The sequence below is a fragment of the Notothenia coriiceps genome, unplaced genomic scaffold (genome assembly GCF_000735185.1).
Source record: "Notothenia coriiceps isolate Sejong01 unplaced genomic scaffold, NC01 NC01_scaffold00024667, whole genome shotgun sequence".
NCBI classification, from domain to species: Eukaryota; Metazoa; Chordata; class Actinopteri; order Perciformes; family Nototheniidae; genus Notothenia; species Notothenia coriiceps.
In genome coordinates this window covers 8,653,109-8,677,047 of record NW_011357368.1, presented here as the reverse complement: position 1 = coordinate 8,677,047, position 23,939 = coordinate 8,653,109, and the positions used below count along the sequence as shown (strand labels likewise).

General features: G+C 42.1%; 2 protein-coding genes across 3 annotated transcripts in view; one reads left to right on the top strand and one right to left on the bottom strand.

The window, feature by feature from the left end:
• Positions 1-9,969: 9,969 nt before the first annotated feature.
• ntf3 (neurotrophin 3) lies at positions 9,970-11,045 on the top strand. The gene has a single exon (XM_010782671.1). It carries the CDS (start codon positions 9,986-9,988, stop codon positions 10,814-10,816), a length of 831 nt encoding a protein of 276 aa, XP_010780973.1. The 5' UTR covers positions 9,970-9,985; the 3' UTR covers positions 10,817-11,045.
• Positions 11,046-15,023: 3,978 nt separating this feature from the next.
• lipeb (lipase, hormone-sensitive b) overlaps positions 15,024-23,939 on the bottom strand; it is a 98,439-nt gene continuing 89,523 nt past the window's right edge. For both annotated transcript variants that reach the window (XM_010782668.1, XM_010782669.1), the window contains 3 exons: positions 20,680-20,861; positions 19,711-19,977; positions 15,024-19,042 (listed from right to left, as the gene is read on the bottom strand). In XM_010782668.1, the coding sequence (XP_010780970.1) occupies positions 18,644-19,042; positions 19,711-19,977; positions 20,680-20,861 (848 nt within the window). In that variant the 3' untranslated portion in view covers positions 15,024-18,643. The remainder of the gene's footprint in view (positions 19,043-19,710; positions 19,978-20,679; positions 20,862-23,939) is intronic.

The window sequence follows — 23,939 nt, the reverse complement described above, 5'->3', positions numbered from 1 at the left end:
TACAACCAGTGACGTGCTGACAGTTTTAATTTGATATCTTTAATCAATTTATAAAATCTCCAACCCTCTTTTAAATTCAGATTAGTCAACAAAAAAAAACATGTCGTTCTACATCAACCATAGCGGCATGATCCCTATTGATCCATGAGTCAGAGATCACTAATCCTTTGAAATCCTTTTCCAGTTGTCTTAATTGTTTTTAGCGTTGGAAATGAGTTGTGTGCTGTAGAAATTATTCTCAGGATCGAGGGTTAAAAGGTTAGGGTTCCTTCTCTATGTTTTGTCATTTATGTTCAGAGTTTATAATCCCAATATTTCATATTGTTATCCACGCTTGTTGCAGATCATTTCCTCCAGGTGGAGATGTTTGTCATCTGTCAAAACTTCGTATGAGTTGAAATGTCAGTAAAGCTGAGATCCATAATATCATAATCTGATCAAACTGCTTCGGTTAAACCTGAGGGATAAACTGTGTGCTGATAATGCTTCAATGTTTCCCCACCCTTCCTCCAATTACTGCATCCTTGTCATGTCTCCAGTTTTTAAATGTTATCCTAATCTCATTTCCTAACACAGGCCATTACTTAATAACTCTAATCCAGTCAGTCATAGAGGAAACCGATGATCTTCTCCCCACAGAAAGATAACCCCAATCTGCTCCCAACCCACCATCACAAGACATGAGTTATATTTAATAGATTAATCAGAAGCTTTTCGGGACCAAACCAAATCACAGAATACATCTGCAGGGACCTCATGTCCAAGTAAAAACGATTAAAGATTGTTCACAAAGAAAATGTGCCTTTTATATTTAGAAGAACAAGGATGTCTATGTTTCTGTCTCATCTGTGCTTTCTTCATCTGGTCAGCTCAGGAGGCTCAGGGCCTGTTAGGTCAGTGCCCCCTCCCCACTTCTCTAGCAACATCCGCTCATCATTTCCCTCACCTGCTCAGCTGCTCATATTCATTGTCACATTATTACAATGTCTATGATGTTGAAACCTCTTGTATCCTCTTGTTACTGTAGAATTAATAGAACTTGGTCAATTTGCTCATAAATATATACTTTTTTTTTATTTGAAATGTAAGCACTGTTAGCATTTAGAGTACATTCTCTACTATTAAAATCAATGTATCGGGTCTCTTAGACCATTAGTCCAATGTAAACTGAGTTTATAAACGAATATGTGGCCATGTCAGCACTGCAACTTCCTAAGCTTTTAGTGAACCCGTTTTTTCTACTATTTCCCGTTCACGTCCAAAATACCAGTTCTAATAATTTCCCAGCAAACGAAACTGGGCCCTTGGCATGCCTGCTTTTTATGCTCACTGAAGCTGTTAAGCTTTTACAAGCTGGCGCTGAAGCTGAGAGCTGCATAATGTAAATGTGCATTAAGTTCACACAAATGTGAGAGGGCAGATGCGCCCATGAGGTAACTTTTTGCATTCAGTCTGTGGGGCCACATGTAGAGCTGCAGGCTCATGCCCTCTGAGCCTTTAACTCCTGGGGGATTGATGCGGATAATCAGCGTCTTAGCAGAAGCACAGACAGGTTTCCTTAGCAGTGAACTGCGGGATCACTGTGCTGACTTTGTGTTTTTTCATGTGCACATGCAAGCCGAGCAGCATTTTATCATGTACTGTTGTCAAACTTTTTCATCCTACCTAGAAAGTGTGAATGTTTAAGACCCAGAGTGAAGTTTTACTGCCAACATTTTACTACTTTACCCAATTTTATTTTATTGAGTCAATTAAAATGCCAGCTAAGAAGCCTTGTACAATGTTGCACATGGACGTTCAAGGAGCTCAATAAATAGCTAAACTTGATGTCGGTAGAGATTGCAAGTTCTTAAAACAATAGAATCAAGTTTAAACATCTTTTAGAAACCTGCTAAAATCCTATGCTTTGTGAGAAGAAAACTAAAAACTTCTCATGCAGATAGAGAAAGTTCCAAAAACCTTTGACAGAAAGGTGCTTGCTGAGCAGGCACATTTCCTGAAGAAAAATATCTGTAGACTTCGAACAGTTTGTGTATATATATGGATATTATATAATTCAAAAATATTTGAATCATCTGTCATTTGTAAGAACTTTTTTACATTCAACAGTTATACACCTGATCACAAACCAGCCAACCAACTAGATTACACATTACGTTATAAGTAATGGTAAATGAAGAGGATGAACTACCCTCATGATAAAACACTCCTTTTTATTTTATTATATATTTCCATTCCTCCTTTGATTTCTCTTTCACACCTTCTTTTATTCCCTCTTTTGTTCCTACTACAGACCTCTCATATTCTCTGCCCCTCGCCCTCGCCTGAGGTGAAAGCCCTTCAAACTCATTTTGAGGTTCGGATAAAGGAAGCTGAAAACATCTGATCTTTGTATAATTTTAGGATCTTGAAGCCAACACAAGTATCTGCCTCATCAAGCCCTGACCTGTCCTCAGAAGTCTGTGTGTCATTACCGGGAATCAAGGCAGATGATACAATTCATCCTTAATCATGTCTTTGCTAATGATAGCCATAAGATGAAGAAAAAGATCTCCCTCTCCGCTTTATGTTGGTAGAGATGAGGGTCAGCAGCACAAATAAGTTGTTTCCTCAAGTTTCTTTGCAAGGGCAAGCTTGTGTGCCTCATTCAGAATGGATGATATGGCTAATCTTTCAATGTACAGGTCAATTATGTTCAAACCAATTGTGATGGGCTCTGAGTATAGTGAGAGGTTGAGCAACATTTCCTTCAAAGGGTGTCAAACACAACATCTCTCTGTCTTCAACATCCCTGTACGGTGATGTGTGTGAGGTTGGGGATGTTGTTGCCAGAAATAAACCTTGTTCTCATCCATGTTTACGTAATGATTTCCTCTCCATCTTGTCTGCAGTCAATATGCGTGTGAGAGTAGGATTGTGATGTACAAGTTCTTTCATATCTCAATCTCAATCAATCTTTATTTATTTATATAGCACATTTAAAAATACCTCAGTTGACCAAAGTGCTGTGCAGGCAATACATACAATATAAAATAACACAATGGGAGTAAAATAATAAAACAATAATTAAAAAATGATAAAAAAACACAATAACTACAAACATATAAAAACACATACAAATCTAAACATATTGTGTTCAACTAGTATTAAAAGCCAGTGCAAAGAGGTGAGTTTTTGGCTGAGATATAAAAAGTTCAATAGACTCAGCATCCTGGATATGCACTGGGAGGCATTTCCACAGTCTGGGAGCTGCAATAGCGAAAGCCCTGTCACCTCTGTTTTCTTTCTTGCACAGAGGAACCACATATTAAAATCTCTATCTTGTTTTTGTTGAGAGTCAAGAAGTTGATTTCCATCCATGATTTAATGTCTTTCAGACAGCTAAGCCATGCATTCCTAGATCATCTACAAAGCAATGATATGACATGTTGTGCTTTTTGAAAATTGACCCCAGTGGTAGCAAATAAAGTGAGAACAAATTGGGGCCTAAGATAGAGCCTTGAGGGACCCCATAGCCTAGTGCGGCTGCAGCTGAAGAATAGTGGCCAAGATGCACAGAAACGGTTCTTCCTGACAGATAAGATTTAAACCATTTTAGGACGTTACCTTTAATACCAACACACAGTTCAAGGTGTGATAAAAATAATTTGGTGGTCAATGGTATCAAAAGCAGCAGAAAAGTCTAAAAGCACTAGCACAGCAGAATTCCCAGAATCAGCAGTTAAAAAAAGATCATTAAAAACTCTTAGGAGAGCAGTTTCTGTGCTGCTTTCTCTAGGACTTTAGACAGGAAGGGAAGCTTAGACATAAGTCTAAAGTTGGAGAGAACAGAATGATCAAGGTTCTGTTTTTTGATAAGAGGCTGCACTACAGCGTGTTTAAAAAAGGTTGGAACGCAGCCTGAGGTGAGAGAGATATTTATCAAAGTTAAAATGTATGAGCCAATATGCATACTGTAGCTATCTGTGATTTTGGAACCAGAAGTGACATGAGAGAGTAGAGCTTGGTACAACCAAATGATTAACAAGACATATTTAGGCAACAGAAATCATAGAAATACATTTGTTGAAGGAGAAAGGGTTACGGTTGTAAGAACCCTAGCAACCAGTCAATCACAAGCTAGCACCGCTCTTATAAAATCTGCTTTTTTATTGTATGATTTCAATCTAAATAAAATTATTGTTTACTCAATATCAAGCTGTATTAAAGAAGAGTTCGAAGTAGAGACTGAGACCATAAATTCATCAGGAAAATGTTTCCTTATTCATTAAATCAAGAAAGAAGTAGGCTAATTTTCCTCATATAAGGACATTTTTTACCTTCTGTTTTTTCACAAAAACTGAGGGATGTATATTTTTGTTACTGTCCTGTCCAATCATTCATCATTTAGGCAGATTTCCGCAGAACTGCCCCAGAATAAACATCTTATAAAATGTGTTCATTGGCAACAGAAAATGACAGAAAACCTTTAGCTAATTTTGCTGTTAAATGAACTGGAGTCACATGGTGCAAAACCCTGCATTCCAGTATTACCCAGTTCTGTGACTATTTTCAGTCCACAGTACCATCTGAATGTCACATGAAAAATATATTATCCTCGAGTAATTACCCACTTAAGTGTGAAGCACATTGCTCAGAGGCACCCGGTGAAATTCTGGTAAACACGCTTGCTGCTGTTTTCAAGTTCATTCTTATTTTCGACAGGGAAAAGTCAGTTAAAAGAAATACTGTGAGCTTACATAATATATGCTGATGGTGACATTACACTTAAAACAAGAGGCCAGTTTCGTGATTCCTGTGAACACTGAAATTCCTCAGAAGTTCTGATGACCTGTAGATGAATGTGAGGAATCCTGAGTTCCCTGAGGCTTGAGATGTTTCTTCTTGCCCCAACCTGATCCTTTAGTCATGCACAGTACAATATGTACACATTGCAGTTAACCAACTGAAGAAAGCAATGTTTTGGATATTGAATTGTCGAAGCTCTTTGGCTGAGAAAACGTTCTGACCTTTTTGGTAAACCGAACAATTCAAATCCACCGTAAAAAAACTGGTTTTAATGGAGGGTTGTTCTGGTTCTAACATGTCTTACGGGAAAGCGTTTTACACAAAGTTCGTCATAGAAAGGGAGGGAGATGTGTTGAATTGTACAACGTACTAACACTTTTGGTGTTGCGCAAACAAGTATTGATTAATTATTTGTAACACATTTGTTCACAAGCTGTATATGCTTCTCTGTTAGCTAAATTACCAATTTGTTCAAATCTTTTAAATGTTTAAGGATTGGTGCTGCTCCATTCATGTATTCCAATTTGAGATGTTAATTTCCTCAACATGACCAATGAATCACGATCAATACAAACTGTTAATCTGTTTATAATTGATGACAATGTGCACATCTTTTATTTAAACTGAGTAAATATTATATATTTTATATTGGTGATGGTTTCTACTTCAAACTGCAATTGCTGCACAACAGTTTCCCTCGGATTAGTAAATCTCATCTCATCTCATTTCATGTTGTTATGTGTCCAAAGTGTGCTGGTAATGCTCCTAAATCTGTTTCACACTTAACTGTTACAAAACTAATTCCCAAATACCTTCTTGGATTTTGTTGTGATCTCTGTTAAAACTGCACAGCGATGCTGTTTCCAGATCTGAGTCGCATCCTAAGGCAGACTGAAAGACAGGAAAACAAGCAAACAGTGTTTGTCATTCATTAGCTGTGGTCACACATTCAACAGAAACAGAATATGGCACGTGGTAAATAGATTCACCTTGATGCCTAAGAACAGGTGGACTCTTAATATCCTGACAATCCTTGGCTGCACATAAATAGATTTTATTGCATTTTATTTGTTAACAACTGTCTGTGTTTTTCTTTTTTGCCTTCATGTCTCTCACACAGACAGCACACTTCGACCGTCAATGACAAAGTTCCTTCCCTAACATTCACTACCCACTGCACTGAATGTCAAAACGAACTAAGTATCACGTTAAATTAAGTAGCCTATGTAGTGATTTATTTTCCTCATACTGCAGCACCTGTTTTCACCCTCTGTCTGAAACCAGAGCCCAGTTTACTCTGATTGGTTAGCTGGCCGGCTCTGTTGTGATTGGTCTACTGCTTAGAAATGTTCCACCAATCACGTACAATGTTGGAGCACTAGCCAATAGAAGTGCGAGTGTTAAATAGTGATCTCACTATGTCATGGAAGTAGACCATTTATATGCAAAAAAACCTATATAACACTCTACAAGAAAGGAAAAACCCTCAAAAAGCTTTATACCGTTTCTTAAAGTACTGTAAGTAACCTGTGAGTATGAGATTTCATACACAGCTATTTTCTACAGGCCAGGCACCTGATTTGGGAAGTTGTCAGTGTCACAATATGTTGCTTATGTCACACAGTCAAAAAGCCATGAAGGGCTAATCACGTCTGCTTGTCTTCAGGGTGTCACCAAAATCAAACATAAAGCAACCCAGTAACCACAGTCGACCATAGTTGAAAGAAGTTCTGTCCATATACTGAAGCATGCTTTTTTCAGACCATAACTCTCATATAACAGCTAAAATACAAAGAGGAACTGGATCAAAAAGAGAGAGCTGCTTTCATGACGTTGAACCGCAATGACCATCGAACACGTGTTTTACGTCTATGTTCATTTTTATCTGAGGTATAAATCAGAAGAAGAGCTTGCTTGCTGGATTAAGAATTGCTTTCAGGTTAAATTATTTGTTAATATGTCCATTATGGTCCTTGAAAGCACAAATGTGTCTGCGTGTGTTTTCAGATCCATTACAAGAGGACATTGCTGCTGAACAGAAGTCCCACTCTCACTAACCAACTATTTTTGTTCGCAGCAATCTGTTTGTCCATTATCTTTCTTTTTGTTTTACCTCCTCCTCCCTCGGAAATACGTTTTAACCTCCACCTGTCATTGAAAGGTTTATTGAACATGCATGTGTACTGCATTGCGACATAAACAAAAACTTCCCAAAAGCAAATCTGCTATCACCATCTGCTTATCTGTGTAAATACTATCATTACACTGGCTGACACAGGAGAAAAGTATTTTGTTATCTCATTTTGTCTTTGACTTTGCATACAGTTGTTCTAAAGGGAACACTGGTGTTTATAAGCTGGGGCATCTGCTAGTTATTATCTACGATTGATAGACTAAGTTGAATATAATATGAATTGTTTAGTGTTTTGTCCTTGTGACCAGGGGGAGAAATGGAGTATGACTGTGCATACATGTTTTTCTACGTTTTGATACATGTAGATTCCTAGCCTTAGCATAGTCCATCTGATGCTGCAGAGCACAGCCTGCTTTTTATGGTTCAGGGTTAAAAAAGGTGCTTAAATTATAATCTCCATTTATGACAAGAGCCTCACATGGCCTTTGCTGTGAGAAACAGAGGAGCTACTGTTCTTTTCGTGGTAATAAGGATTAAGAAATAATTTGAAGTCATTTGGACTTATCTTTGCTCGAGTTGAGGAGAGACCTGCAGGGTTGAATTATATTTACTGTATGAGTCAGAGAAAGATTATTTTCTATAGCAAAGGACAACTGAGGAGAACATTTCTAACGGGGGATGATGCATCTTTGCAATGTAAATGCTAAAGAGAATTTAACAAAGCTACCAGTTAAAGTACAATGATTTCTCAGGGCATGGCTTAAAGAACTGTGTATCCGGCAAGGCTCAAGAACAGTTGGTTAGTAAAACTGAATGTAATGATGGTCAGACAATAAAATACCACGTCCAAAAGCATGTTTGAAACAAAATGGTATTACCAGGTTACAATCATGCCAGGTTCAGAGTAAACCATTTCTGAAATGATGGTCAGTGTTGGATTATTATAAAATCCCGATAAACCTACTGTATCCTATCTGCAGCACTAAACAGCACACACAAAGTTAGCATCTCCCCTGGTGAACAAAGAGGAGCATTTAGCCGCTAAACTGACAAAAATGTTCCTCTGGAGTTGGTTGAGACCAAAACAGAGCGACAGTAAAGGGATAATATTGAACAGAACATTACTGCTGGATGGCTTTCTTTTTTCCATGAATGGCTTTTCAATATGACATTTGAATTATGTGTTGGTGTTATGTTCACATTTTTCTTTGGCTGAGTCATCAGTGATTACAGGTTAGGGTTAGGGTTAGGTTAATTCTCCAGGCTGTCGACCGCTGAGCTACCTGTCAAACTGTACAATGGCCAACATAACAAGATGTTCTTGCTAAAATGTTCAAATTATGAAAGACGCCAGTCAGCTTTGGTAAAGAAAATACAAAGGAAGACAGACGCATCTTATCTGAGAGCTTGTATCTTCCAAGAGGTTAAAACCAGCAACACATCTTGACCTTACTGTCTGGAAACAAGCATGGCGCTGAAACGTCTGCACCGACGTACATAAACATTGGCTTTCCGACATTTCATTTTCATTTCATTTAATCGTTTATTTGAATCGGGACAATGCACATTGATGAACACTTTAAAACAAAATAATGCTTACAAGTGTAAATGAGCCGGATTTTAGCTTTGAGCTAATTTCCATCTGTAATCCCGTCACATACAACATATAAGAACATAAGGGCAGTCCATGTAAACATTTATAAAAAAAACACATACTTTTAAAAGGCTTAAAATTATCAAAACTCAAGAAATTGTGTTATTCAAGGATGGTACAGTGGTGATATGAATTTGGTTTTCTGTCAAAAACCTTGATAGCTCTCTTGTACAGTTGTTCTATGGGTTTCAGGTTTGTGGCACAAGCATGATGTTACTGTGATATGCAGTTCCCCCGATGATCAACACACAGGTTTTTAAACTGTAATGAATGAGTGATAGTCTGTTAGAAACACTGAAAAAGCATTTTCAGGCTTGAATCGATGACTGGGTGCGGCCCAAATAAGATGTGAAGGGTGTTGGGGAAATATTTTCCAAGGCCCATAACTTTGACCCAGTTTATCAGTTCATACTGTCCTGACTGAGCACAGGCACCTGCACCGTGTGGTCAACTCGTGGCCCTTTGACATGTCTTGTCAAATTCTCCTTTCCGAAGCTCCAAATAAACTGTCAGTGTTTGCCATCAAAGCTCCAGCTCTCCTCGTGTCTCTCTGAGTCCTGACTCCTATTGCTTCAGAAGTTTCCCCCACAAAGGTACTATACTGTGGTAGGAAAAACTGCTTCAGATGAGGCTTGTTTTCATTTTGGTTTCGACTGGATGAAGCAAGACAAGAACCAAGGCACTGTTGGGGTGTGATGCAATCTTTGACTAAGGTTTCCAAAACTACTAAAGATGGAAGTGTTTTTGATCATTTTGGAAAAGTACACATCAGTGAACAACATCCATCTATCTAATATCTAACTATTTATCCATTAATACACATGAAATAAAACAATTTGACTTTCTAGTATTTTTTTAAGCGTAATTTTTGTTGCGTCAATAATAAGTTCTCTCTAAGAACTAATCCTGCTTTTCCAGGGATTGGCCATTTGGCAATGTGTGTGTGCGTACGCGCAGGTGTCTTACATTTTGTGCCAAGCATTTCAATGTAATACGATTATATGTGTCAAATCACCACATGGTAGGTTGTGCATGTAGCAGCATGTCACTTCCAATTACTGTGTGGGCATACAAGACACATTTATCACATTTATATTGTATTATTGTGTTAAATGAGTTCAAGCCAAAGGTTCCCACAAAAACATGCTTAATTAACTATTTAAATTTGCTGAAAGACATCGGACAAAACTTTAACGGGAAGTGTCAGTCAAAATGAATCTCTCACAGTCTATGCTGATTGTAAATAAGTGGGACAAAGGAACAGGTTAAACTACAACAATGACCTTCCTGTTGTTGCATGCATTGGCTCTTTTTACCTACGTAAGTATCTTTGCCTCACCTCTACATTGCACATCTCTTACAAATGTCTATCTTTCTGTCTTTTGCAGATCTTGCAGGTAAATCTAGTGATGTCCATCCTGCTGTATGTGATGGTCCTCGTGTACCTCTATGGTATCCAGGCGACCCACATGGACAGCAGTCGCCAGGGGCAACATCAGGAGCAGCAGTCGAATCCCGACCCGTTGAACTCCCTCATCATCCAGCTGCTACAGGCCGACCTGACGAGGGGGAGGACCAGGGGGAACGAGAGCCAACAGGGGGGGAGCAGGGACTCGCTGTCGCCTCACCTCTCTGCAAACTTTCCCTCAGAGGAGCAGGGCGATGTGGAGCATTGGGGGAGTCGCAGCGGGGGGAGCAGTGACGACGTGGTGTTGAACTCAAACCTTCTCAGGCAACACAAGCGATACAACTCACCTCGAGTGCTACTGAGCGACCGGCCCCCCCTTCAGCCCCCGCCGCTGTACCCCTCGGACGATTACGTGAGCGGTGGGTTGGACGGAGGGGCGGCGGGGAACAAGACACGGAAGAAGCGTTATGCCGAGCACAAGAGCTACCGTGGGGAATATTCTGTGTGCGACAGCGAGAGCCAGTGGGTGACAGATAAAACCAATGCAGTGGACACCGAAGGGCAAGCTGTCACTGTACTGGCCAAAATTAAAACCAGCGTCACGCAGAACATCAAACAATACTTTTTTGAGACGCGCTGTCGGAGCCCAAGGCCCTTCAAAGGAGGCTGCAGGGGCATCGATGACAAGAACTGGAACTCGCAGTGCAAGACGACGCAGACTTATGTCCGCGCGCTGACGCAAGTTCGCAATCTAGTTGGCTGGAGGTGGATACGCATAGACACTTCCTGCGTCTGCGCGTTGTCGAGGAAACGTCCGAGACATAGGACGTAATCAAAACAATTCAAGCCTTGCTGGTGACAGCCTGTTTGAAATTCTACTTCCTGCATAGGATTTTGTATTTCCTGTCACAGTTCTCCACCACGGGATTATGAATAATGTTTTAAGGAGCAACACTTTGCTAAAGAAACTTCTACTGAAGAAACCTTGGGTCCACTTAAAATTCACATCAATGTGCTGCAAATCCACCACGGTGCAATTGCCGCCGCAGAAGAACTCGTTTGAGAGANCAAGGTCCGGGCATCTCAGCTAAAGCACGAGCCACCTTCACCCCAACTTTTTCCAATCTGACTTCAGTTCATTGCCAGGGATAACATGTGGCCAGGAAGTCCAGACTTCCTGGCCACATGTTATCCCTGGCAATGAACTGAAGTCAGATTGGAAAAAGTTGGGGTGAAGGTGGCTCGTGCTTTAGCTGAGATGCCCGGACCTTGAAGCTTTCTGATGCCGTTTCTCTCCCTGCAGTGAAGAGAAAGGCCCACTGCTTCTGGTGCAACTGTCACCCATTTAGACTGCTCAGTTTGTCAGGGGTTACAACGTCAGTAACTCACCGTGTCGTCTCGAAAAACAGAACCCATGTTGTTTGCTAAGCTTTCTGGGTATGACCTTTTAGCTGTGACGGAGTGATAAAAGAGAATGACGACCTGAATGAGGGTCGACTGGCGGGTCACCGATGGATAAAATGAAACATCGACTTTCAGGAGGCAGCCATAAATTAGACAGCATTTGGAGGTTTCTAATTTGTGATATACCAAATGTAGTTGGCCCGGTGTAAGCTTCAGAATTTAGGAAAGTGCACAGACATCTCCTTGTTTAGTAGAGGAATGTGAAAAGACCTCTATATTGACAGTCTTTGCACATTCACAAGCCAGTATAGCCGAGCTTAGACATTTCAGGGGGATAAAAGGAAAACACATACTGTATGAGTGGATGTGATCTTATATCAATGTATTTATTATAACTGGTCTAGCAATGGAGTATAGCTCAATCAATTACTTCCTAAAATCAATGTCAAGAGATAACCCATTAGCAACTGTTTAAGTAATCAATTAAAAATCTAAAATGCAAAACATCCATTTGCACCAGTCTCTCAGAAGTAAAAGTTTGCCGTTGTATAGCCTTTTATGATCGTAAACTGAATACCTTTTGGGTTTTTGAGATTTAAAAACGAGCAGTTCAAAGACATCATATTTGTTGTGGACATGCTGATTAAAACTATATTTGTATTTACTGCAAAGTACCAAAAGAAAGTTGGTTACTTCCTCATTAGGAGCTGCAGAGTCTCACAAACACCTGGAAGTTTCCCAGTGAAACAGTCTGCAGCCACTGAGCAGCTCCACTGGTGCACAGGTGCAGATTCAGCGCTGTGTTCAAGGGCATCTCGACAGCGCTGATGGATGGACGAGTGCCTCTTTTTCAATTTATCCATTCAGATCCCTGTCGTCATCCTTGAGATTCAAACTGGTGAACTAATCTTGCATTTCAAGGCACATCTTTTATTTACTGTAGTCAGAGAGTTCAGGGAGAGTTAGCACAACTAGTCGGCATGATTCAGTAAGAACTGAAGCTTGTTGGCTCAAACTGCTGGCGGATAAATACTGTTCTTCAGTTTTTTGGAGAAGCCAAGGAAGGTGAAATACAAGTAAGCTGATATACCGGTCCTCAGTAGAGAAGGATTTCAATGTCTTTTAGCTGCCAAATTGCTTTTTGCCAACACATAACAAATGGCTGGTGCATGAATCACCTGAGGTTGGTTCACAGGTTTACACAGTGATTCAAAGGGCTGATATTCCAGAAGATGCATGCCCTTTTTTTATAATATCACAGTGCACCAGCAAAGCACCAGCAAAGCACCAGCAAAGCACCAGCAAAGCACCAGCAAAGCACCAGCAAAGCACCAGCAAAGCACCCCCCCCCAAACCACCCCCCCCCCCTGCTGTTTGTCACTGAGCAGCTCCACTGTGGCGACCGCTGACATTAACAGCTGAGGGCACTCATGTTTGAGATGAACAATTTGCAACTAATCGATAGCATTGATCAATTAGCAATAGCTGTTTCTAGCTTCACAAATGGGAGCATTTGCAGTATTTTCGTATGGTGCGTAAAACAAGAGATCTACACATCCCTTGGGCACTGGGAAACTGTTTTAATAATGTATTATTTATGCGATTGTTTTATCTATTAAGCATATTTGTGAAATATGTATTTTCTTTGCTATTGGTTAACATATTACAGTCAACTGACCTCACAGATCGAAAAGGTCAAATGCTTTCCTCAAAATAAATAAACGCTTTAACTTCCATTGCACACCTTCTGCAGAAATGTCAACACAATCAGCATAATAGAAACAACCAATAAATTAGATTATGCACAGTGGCCGTCTTTCTTATGAATGCTACCTTATTGGTCTTGCTGAACTCACAACAAAATGGAAGACAGCTTTTCTGTAGTACTCATGTATGTCAAACTTGATCCAAAACAAAAACTCGTGAGAATGCAAACTAGAGATGTGGAACAGCAGGTGGTATCATCCCGAATCTCAAACAGCCCAGAGCCACAGCGTCTGCTGCGCTGCACAGTTTATAACTCGCATACAGTATATTGTCAGGGTAGCGATGATCCTGATATGACTTTAAAAAAACACACTATCTCCAGGCTGGACTGAGAGTCTCAACCATCAACACAAACAGAGCCGCGCGCCAGCAGCTGTATGACGCACACCTGTAACAGCTCCTCTAATGATAAACATAAAGACTACTGCTAATTTACTATTAATAACGGAAGTGAAATCCAGCTAATAAAGCTGGTTTTGGCCCAAAAAAGAGTGGGCTCAAGTGTTAGCAGCGGACCGGTGGTGGGGTGCTGCTTACTGGGGCTACGGAGATGCCAAACACTATCAAAATGAGGGTAAAATATACGCCACAGATAAGACGCGCACAGATGGCGCGCAATTCTAAGGCAGAATAGAGGTGACTGTGTTTTATCTGGAGGAACTGACATGTCAGAGGCAACTTATCGGGGAAATAGTGGTCGCCCCTCCGACTATCCGCGGAGCAGAGTCCGCCACAGAGACACCTGAGTGCGGGTACGCAGTCGCAGTGTCATTGACGCAAGTGGCTACATTAAGAAGAAAAAAAAACAGCACTCACCTCTTTAGTGTTAACGATGCCTTTGACATATTTCCCGAGGACTGAATCCACGAAGAAGCCGCTGCACAGCAGAGCCATGCACAGGAGTCTCTCCCCGACCCTCACCTCCATCTTTCTCCCGGCTGCCGCTCCTCTGCTCTCTCCGGAGCCTGTCTCTGAGCGGGGGCGCGCAGCAGAACGGGATCGCGCACAGCAGAGAAACCGGGCGCGTCCACGTTGGTCCTTTCGATGCATGTGGTCCCCCTGGATGGGAGTGTGGGGGGGGGGTTCAGGATACGCGCTCCCGGTTCCGCTCGTGCTTTCCTGAATGCGACACGGCCACACATAAAAAATGCTTTGGCTGATTACGATCATGTTTTGATCAGAGGTCTCGCACCTCTAATGGAGAGGAGCTGTGACACATGATGCCTGCCCTCCGGGAGGAAATCACATCACACCAGCTGGATAAAGATCACCGGGTCTAATGGGCTGTATTGCTGCTGAATTTACATCAGAAATGTTCTTTTTTGATTGATTTGATGATCTGTAATGAAGTAGAGTCTTTAAGCACTATGTCCTATATATAACTCCTGCATTTAAACAGAAATATCAGCTAAATGTAGGCTTGATTGGGTTTCAAAAGTAATGCAAATTGTCCAACTGTTCACAAGTATGTTATAACATATTAGTTTATTTTTGTTTTTACTGATATTGAGTAATTGAATACATAGAAAAAGCATATTTTATAAACGTATTCTCAACGAAGAAATACAAATGATTATCATAGAAATCTTACAAGATGTATTTTTTGTTAAATTGGATCTGACACTTTATACAATTCACAAAGGTCAACCTTGTAAATGACCTTTCCAAAAGGCCTGACTTAATCAACATTTGGGTAAAAAAGCATTTGCTATTCACAAATTCATATATAAAATATGCTTTGGGATAAAAACTAAAAGAGGCCAGCTAGATTAGATTATAATTTCCATATCTTATTCTCAGCGACTTTAAGTTAACCTTTAGTTTGATCAATGCAAAGAGACATTTTGAATCACGAACACAACTGCAGGTTCATGGGAGAATATATTTATTTAGATAAAAATCAACAAAGGAAGAAACCAGCCGACTGGTGGCGTATCAGACACAACATTGAAGAATGCAACCTGCAAATCAAACATCAATCAACACATCTGAAAGTAGAGATAGCTACATGATTCATAGCGTTTGATACACATTCTTTTTTTTTTTTATTCACAGGTTTGCACTTGGTGTTTTGAATTAAATAAAAAAAAAAAATTATAAACCAAGTAAACTTAAAACTGCTTTGTTTCCAGTTTATGGCTTGTTTTCAGAAAAAAAAAAAAAAAATCATAATTTCCTACACCGGTATTACATTTTGCGGCGCAGTGTGCATAAGGAGCACCGACTGCATTTTCATCAACAGCAAACACTAAATGGCAAGCAGCACATCCGTTAGGAGACTCCGGCTGCAGTCTTTGGTTCCGTTTTGAAGCGCTAGAGATATATTTAAGATAAGTAACTTAGTGATCAAATTCATATTTGGAAACATTTCTGAGAACTGGTTGAGGTCAGTCGCATCAGAGCGTTGATGCATTTATGAAAGAATGAGGTTTCAAGGAAGTTTGGTATACATTTGGTATAAAGAGCTATAAAATCCAACCTTGAGATTCAATAGATTGCACAACAATAAATTGCATCACAGCCAGGGTGCGCCGCCAGGGATTATGGGCCCCATGAAAAGATATCATATTGCTTACTTTAACATTTCTTTCTTAAATGTTCTAAAATAGTTTGGGCCCCTGTCCGTCACGGGCCCCTCAGAGTCGTCCTAACTCTTCACCCCCTTACGGCGCCCCTGATCACAGCATTTCTGACGCAGTGTGTGAAAGATGATGAGATGCTGGTGTGTTAACTTGCATAGCTTGTTAAAGTTGTAAGCAGCGAGCTCACGTCTGTAGCAGCGTTGCACTTTTTCAAATAAATCAGCCAGGGGCAAGAAAATCTCACATAAGAGCTTCAAAAAACCAAAAAGAAGTAAAACTGGAGGTACGTTGTTCAACCTGATTATCAAACAAATAAAAGACAAAAAGCAACATTACTGTTTCTACAAGGACAATTTGTGATTACAAAGTATATGGACCATCAACAATTACACGCTATAAGGCGACAACACTCACTGAAAGAACGACTTCTGCTTGAAGCTAAATAAGCATCGGCAGAACCACAGAATGCCAGGAATGGGAAAACTTTTTCTTTTTTAAAAAAAGGTAACACTGCAAACGTTTTCATCCAAAACAGCATGGTTCACCTGCAGTCAGGGCAGCCGGATGCACGAGTGGTCATTAAGGGTAAGAGGCATAAGGAGGTCTACGAACAGCAAGTGGATTTGAAAAAAAGTGCTGTAGTCACCCACATACTTTATACAACAAAGTGCTAATGGCCGATCGACCCTGCTAGGCTTCATACGTTTTTTCAGGACTGGTGAAGAAGTCATGTTGATGTACAGAACACCACCGACACAACACATAGTCCAATAGTGTCTCACACACCAGAGACTAGTGTGATCATGTGTACATGTAGACTGAGCTACACATACAGGCACCAAGAGAGACATAAAACAAGACAGTGACATGTAACCTAACAACACACGTGCACAGAACTGCAAACTACTGTGAAATTACAGCAACCTCAGCCGGTGTCTCAGAGTGAACAAGTGCATTACTGTGTTCCCCTTCGCCACCCTGGTTCTTTCCATCAATCTGACTAAAAAGATTGCGGTAAGTACTGGGAGTTGACAGATCTAAGCATGGTCTAATCCTGTAGCATGACTTTTCTGCTAGAAATCCTGCTCTTCTTTTACAGGGGGGGGGGCACAGTCACACACGGGGGTTGAAGTCGGAGCTAAATCCTATTCATCACACAGCATCCTTCTACACAGACCTGGCCCTGATACGAGAGAAGGACGCAGCCAGCATTGTTGGCATCTATATTTAGTTGGACCTGATGGAGGGACTGACCCTCAGAAGGACATTTTCGTGTGCTTCAAAGTGCTTCGGTGGCAAAAAGCTCAGAGGAGTACCCTCAGCTTAATGAAATCAAAGTTAACCCCAAATGTAAAAGCACCCGGTCCACCAGCCGCTCCCAGTGGGCCAAATACAAGTTTAGTGGCTTTTACACAGCACTCCTGCAATCTGTTTTTCTTCTTCTTTAGTTTTTCCTGAGAGCCTCCGAATTATAGAAACCAATTTTCAGGCAGGAAATCCATCGATTCAAGAGAAGTGGTACTTTGACACACTCCATACTGTGCAGAGAAGTGGTGAGCGGAAAAACGCCTGGTGAGTAACGGGGACAATCTGAGAGGAAATCAGTGCAGTGGAGTTTAAAATGTGTGTTGATAGCTGAGGGCTTTGTGCTGCCCCTTCCTCTCCTACTCTACTTCTGAAGAACTCTTTCCAGTCTCAAAGGAAAACAACTTTTGGGTCTCTCAGACATATCAGAGCCATGATTGTTCTCAACAGACTTGGAATGGGAATATTTAAGCATTGACTTCAGGAAATAATCAGTGCATCTACACAAATGTGACTGCAGCAATGAATAGAGATGCAGCCCTATCAACACAAAGCACCAGGCAGCGTCGATAGCCCACTGTCCCACTGTCCACTATTCTATAATGACTATACCATTATCCTATTCATATGCATTAGAGGAGGATACACGTATAATTGGAAAGGCCAGGGACGTCTGAGCAGCTGTGCCGAAGGAGGAGGGGGTAAATATGGCGCACATTCAAACAGCATAAGTGTACATTCAAATAACAATATAGTAAACAAACCAACAAAAAAAACCTGTAATGATTCAAGGATTAAAATACAGCAATACAAAAATATAAATAACAAAAGTAACGCTACTGCATAGGGGTAGTAATATGATTACAAATTGCAACAGAATCTCAAGAAAGCAAGTTAATCAACGTATCCAGTTCAGCCTTTCAGTCTGTTGTTCAGCCTTTCAGCGTTGTGAGTGTGTTTGGTCGAGTCAACAGAGAAACTCTCCACGAAGGGAGCTGTGTTGACTGCCAAACAGGCGTAATGGAGAACACAATGTGGAGTTATTAAGTGTGATTTAGAGTGGCTCCCTAAAGGACAAGTGGCCATTTTGATTGGGACGACTCTACACAGAAGCATATAGTGTGCCTACCACTATTTGATTAGTGCCTTAAATGAGTGCCTTGTCTTGAATGAATCGCCCATTCAGCGCCCGTCTTTAGTATCAGCGCTGCTTTCTGTCCTGGCCGTGCTCTGCTAAGTGTGTGCGATGCATGTGTGGGTGCGTGCTGGTCTTTGATCTAAGTAGCTGGTGAATGACCATTTCATTTGAAAACATGACTGTCTTTGGTGAGTGTTTTCATTTTGTCTGCCAGCTTTGCTTTGTGCATAATGCGGCACAGACAAGTGGCAAGAATGGCAAAGCAGAGGAAGTCTTGTTTTGGCGCTACCCCTCTTTTTTTTGTCTTTAAGAAACTGGGTAATCACATAGATTTCCCTCCCCCCTCTCCCCCTATCTGCTTTTTAGGACACTCTCTTTGAGGCATCGCACTGCCTAAATGTGTCTGACTTTCATTTACTCTCCCCGTGTCTCCACTCCCCTGCAGTCCTTAATGTAACCTCACTTAAGGCTCGATAACAACAGCGTCAGTGTTGTTCTGGGCTGCCACAGCAACTAAGCCTTCCCCATTGGCCATTTTAGCCGCGACAGCAAGCTCCCCTTCCTCAATGGGGTCGGAAAAGATAGACCCGGCCTCCCCGGAAGAGGCGGACACGCCCCTATCGGTGCGCTCCAGCTTGCGGTGCTTGCGTGGCTCGGGAGGCGTGTCCTTCTGGGTCAAGACGTAGCGAATCCTCTCCGCGCAGATGTTAGCCGCCTCCTTGGTCTCCTTGCAGAGCTGGGACAGGCTGAGGAAGCCGTGGGGGAGGTCGTCCACCACGCACAGAGTGACGGGCTGATCTATGTTCCTCAAACGCTTGGCGAACATCACAGAGTCATCCAGCATGGGGTCTAACGCACAAGCCTGAGAGGAGAGGGGGGAGAGGGGAGAGAGGGGAGAGAGAGAGGAGAGAGAGGGGGGAGGGGAGAGGGGAGAGGGGAGAGAGAGCGGGGGTGAAAAGCAAGTTAGGATATGTCAGGAATCTTAATTAAGGGATGAAGAAAAGGAAGCCAAGAATCCCGGGTTTCCTTTGTGCATACTTTCTTTATATTCCCGCGGACTCACTCTAGCCACTTTCAAATCAGCACCAATTTCTTCATTTTGTATTAACATCCTTCAAATGTGAGCTCAGGCTTTAAACCTCCCATCTCTTTCTCACTGTGAGATAACGATGTAAGTGAAAGGTCCTCTCTGATCGCCATCTCTTCACTTTCTAAGGCTTTGGTGCTTTTACCTCTGCAACCTCCCATCTGCTTTTCTCTTGTCTTCACTATCATAAACCAACACTCATAATCCTGCATGGAACAATATCAAACCTACTTAGTTTAAAAGTGTTTGTAGAAAAACGTAAAACCAAATGTAGACCGTTGCAAAGACTCAAATGCTCTTCAAGGCAAGCTTACACTACGCTCAATTCGAGTAAGCCAACTTAGATGTTTGTGTACTTAACTGTATTAATGCTCTCCTGCCCAATTTCTTTGTATCAGAATTAAGTAGAGCTTCATTATCCAGTCAAAGACTTCCAGACTCACCACTATGTGCACAGGGGGCAGGCCTTTCAGCATGCTGTCAGGAGCCAGCAGAGGAGAGCAGAAGGGATCTTTAACCACAGGCGAAGTGTCCACCGTCATGGTGGCTAGCTGCTCTGAGCGCAGGGGCTCAAAGCCCAGGGGAAACTCCCTGCGGTGCTCCAGCTCTGACCCCTCCTTTCCAGCAGGGGGAGGTATGGCCACTGAAAACAGCTCCCTGGACATGGAGGGATCTGCCTCCTTGGATAAGAAGAAATGCACATCCTCTGGCTGCAGAAAAGGAGAGTAAAAAGTATTTAGTTGTGGAGAAACTGCACTGAAGGAGAAAGTAATGTCAAGGACAATAATAAGGAGTAAAATATTAAATAGGCAAACTTCATTGCATATACACACACAGAGGACTTTGTCCTTGTGGAAATCATCTGAAAACCTTGGCTCGGTGCCTGAGAGTCTTGGCTGAACAATCCCCATTTGAAGGAGGAAAAGCATATTAAAAATCGTGCGTCACCCCTGCAATACTATTCTTCACAAGCAAGGCACTAATCCAGCCTGCCTGTGTGAAAAAACATGCGAGGATAATCTGCAATACCTGGCTGGTACCCGCCGCACACCCAAGAAAAGCTTTGATACTCAGTCAGCTTTTCACAGCCAAATCTGTCAATGAGGCATGGGTGACTTCATCTAGGCTGAGATCATCAAGATGAAAAACAAACGTGGCTGCAGGGTATATAACGCAGTATGGTATCGGGGGTAAAGTATCTCCATGCTGATCACATGTTCAGTCTTAAATCCATCTAATGAGGGGAGAGATAGCCTGATCATAGGTGCTATAATTATCATCAAACAGTCCCCAGTAAGAGCCAAGTGTTCTTTAAAAGCCCTTAGACATTTAATGCTGTTAACTTCTTCAGGATAAGAGCATCCACTGAGAGCGAGCTAATCTCAATGTAAACATGTTGAAGCGTGACGTACAGTGCTCTCAGGGAGCAGCGCTGCACTGAGAGAAGTGGAGTCGTTGTGGGATCCCAACTCCTGGCAAGTCTGGCTCTTCACAGATAATTTCCTGGAGGGGAAGTCGGAGGTCTGTGAGGCGACAGGGGGGTCCGCGTGAGGAGAGGAGAAGGACGCCTCTGAAATACTCTTCCTCACTGTGTCTGAGAAACAAGACGGAGAGAGGGGAACATGGAGTTAGTCAAAATCGAAATGTTCCAGACAAACATAAAACTTCATTAAAAAGATCCATTAACACAGAAAGTAATTTTGACGATGTGTGTAAAGGACAGACGTGGGGTCAACTGCAGCTGGAGGACCGGAAAGAAATGACACAAAAAGAAACACACAATCACTTTGACTTATTCCGTCTCTACTTATCATATGTCCTCTGGTTGACAGCCAACCGTTAAAAGCCTCAAAATGCAAATTGAAGTGTATCAGGAAGGAGAGAGGCAAAGTGGGTGGAGGGAAATCAAGCAGTGCTGTCATGGCGATATCATCTGCCCGCCCCGAGCCGTCAAAACATAGCTGTAGTCATGGCGGCTATCTCCACAAAGCACTACCGATCTCCCATCTCTCCCATAATGAAGCATCTCAGCACCATGATGGCCTTTTAATAATGTACTCCCACCAATGACATTCTCATTAGTTTGGGCTTTCAGCTGGGGGGGAGGGGGCGGTGTCACCTGGCTAAGGGGACACCAGGGAAATTACGATTCGCCATCAGATTTACGGAGGCTACAATTAACAATTACTGTCAAAGCCCCGCTGCTCCGAAGACGTGAACTGATAGGAATGGGTTACAGTGTGGTTACGCAACAAGGTGGGACAAAGTGATAATTGGGCAGTTGAAAGCTGAATAAAGGGGATCCATGTCATTAACCCTCATCCATACGGACTGTAAATGAACTTGATATTGTTACACACATAATTGGCTTAAATGATGATGCTGAAAATATGACACACACACACAGTAATGAAAGACCCGGGCAGATTGCATCTATGGCAGAGCTTTGCAATGGGGCTCCAAACATTTTAGCGAAGGCATGGTATATGGAGGTACACAATATTACATCAGTTATCAAAACAAAATCACGTAGAATAACCTAAAGGTGTGCGATTTGGTTAAAGAAATACAGTAGATTTAGATACATTTGGGGTTTTCCCCTCTCCTGTATTGTTCTATAGGTTGTTGTGCATGTAAATGGTCTCCAAAGGCTTAAATCCTAAAGTTCCCTCCAGAGGGAGTTTCTCTCCCGCACTCCCTCCCTGAAAATGACCTTAATAGCGCCCCAGTTCTTTGGTGTTGTCTGATGTTATGTCAAATAACATTTGGCTCAAATGTGAGTCTCTATGGAATCAAATAATACAATAATGATCCCATTGGTATGAAAAAAAATGGCCAAACTAAGCCAGCCAACTAAAGGGGCATCAAGGGGGCGCCTTGAGGCTCAGAATCCTCCTTTTGTCCAACAGAATAAACGCAGTATCTGGCAAGTAAAAACTTATTTAAGCCACCCACATTTATTCTAATGTTCCCATGCCTGCAGACACACACAGTCACACACAGTCACACACAGTCACACACAGTCACACACAGTGAAACAAAGACACACACAAACACACACGGACACACAGTCACACAAAGTCCCACACAGTCACACACAGTGAAACACAGACACACACAGTCACACACGGACACACACAGACGCACACAGTGAAACACAGACACACACAGACACACACAGTGAAACACAGACACACACAGTCACACACGGACACACACAGACGCACACAGTGAAACACAGACACACACAGTGAAACACAGACACATACAGTCACACACAGACACACACAGTGAAACACAGACAAATACAGTCACACACAGACGCACACAGTGAAACACAGACACAAAGTCACACACAGTGAAACACAGACACAAAGTCACACACAGTGAAACACAGACACAAGTCACACACAGTCACACACAGTGAAACACAGACACACACAGTGAAACACAGACACAACAGTCACACACAGACACACACAGTGAAACACAGACACATACAGTCACACACAGACGCACACAGTGAAACACAGACACACGCAGTGAAACACAGACACACACAGTCACACACAGACACACACAGTGAAACGCAGACACACACAGTGAAACACAGACACACACAGTGAAACACAGACACAACAGTCACACACAGTGAAACACAGACACAAAGTCACACACAGTCACACACAGTGAAACACAGTCACACACAGTGAAACACAGACACACAGTCACACACAGTGAAACACAGACACACAGTGAAACACAGACACACAGTGAAACACAGACACACACAGTCACACACAGTCACACACAGTGAAACACAGACACAAAGTCACACACAGTGAAACACAGACACACACAGTGAAACACAGTCACACACAGTGAAACACAGACACATACAGTCACACACAGACACACACAGACGCACACAGTGAAACACAGACACACACAGTGAAACACAGACACATACAGTCACACACAGACACACACAGTGAAACACAGTCACACACAGTGAAACACAGACACACAGTCACACACAGTGAAACACAGACACACACAGTGAAACAGACACACACAGTGAAACACAGACACACACAGTGAACACACAGACACACACAGTGTCACACACAGACACACACAGTGAAACACAGACACACACAGTCACACACAGACACACACAGTGAAACACAGACACACAGTCACACACACAGTCACACACAGTGAAACACAGACACAAAGTCACACACAGTGAAACACAGACACACAGTGAAACACAGACACACAGTGAAACACAGACACACAGTCACACACAGTCACACACAGTGAAACACAGTCACACACAGTCACACACAGTGAAACACAGACACACACAGTGAAACACAGACACACACAGTGAAACACAGACACACACAGTGAAACACAGACACACAGTGAAACACAGACACAAAGTCACACACAGTCACACACAGTGAAACACAGACACACACAGTGAAACACAGACACACAGTCACACACAATCACACACAGTGAAACACAGTCACACACAGTGAAACACAGACACATACAGTCACACACAGACACACACAGTGAAACACAGACACACACAGTCACACACAGTCACACACAGACACAAAGTCACACACAGTCACACACAGTGAAACACAGACACACA

Excerpts from the sequence above, each read along its gene's own strand:
- ntf3 (XM_010782671.1), top strand. The coding sequence starts at position 9,986 with ATGTCCATCCTGCTGTATGTGATGGTCCTCGTGTACCTCTATGGTATC.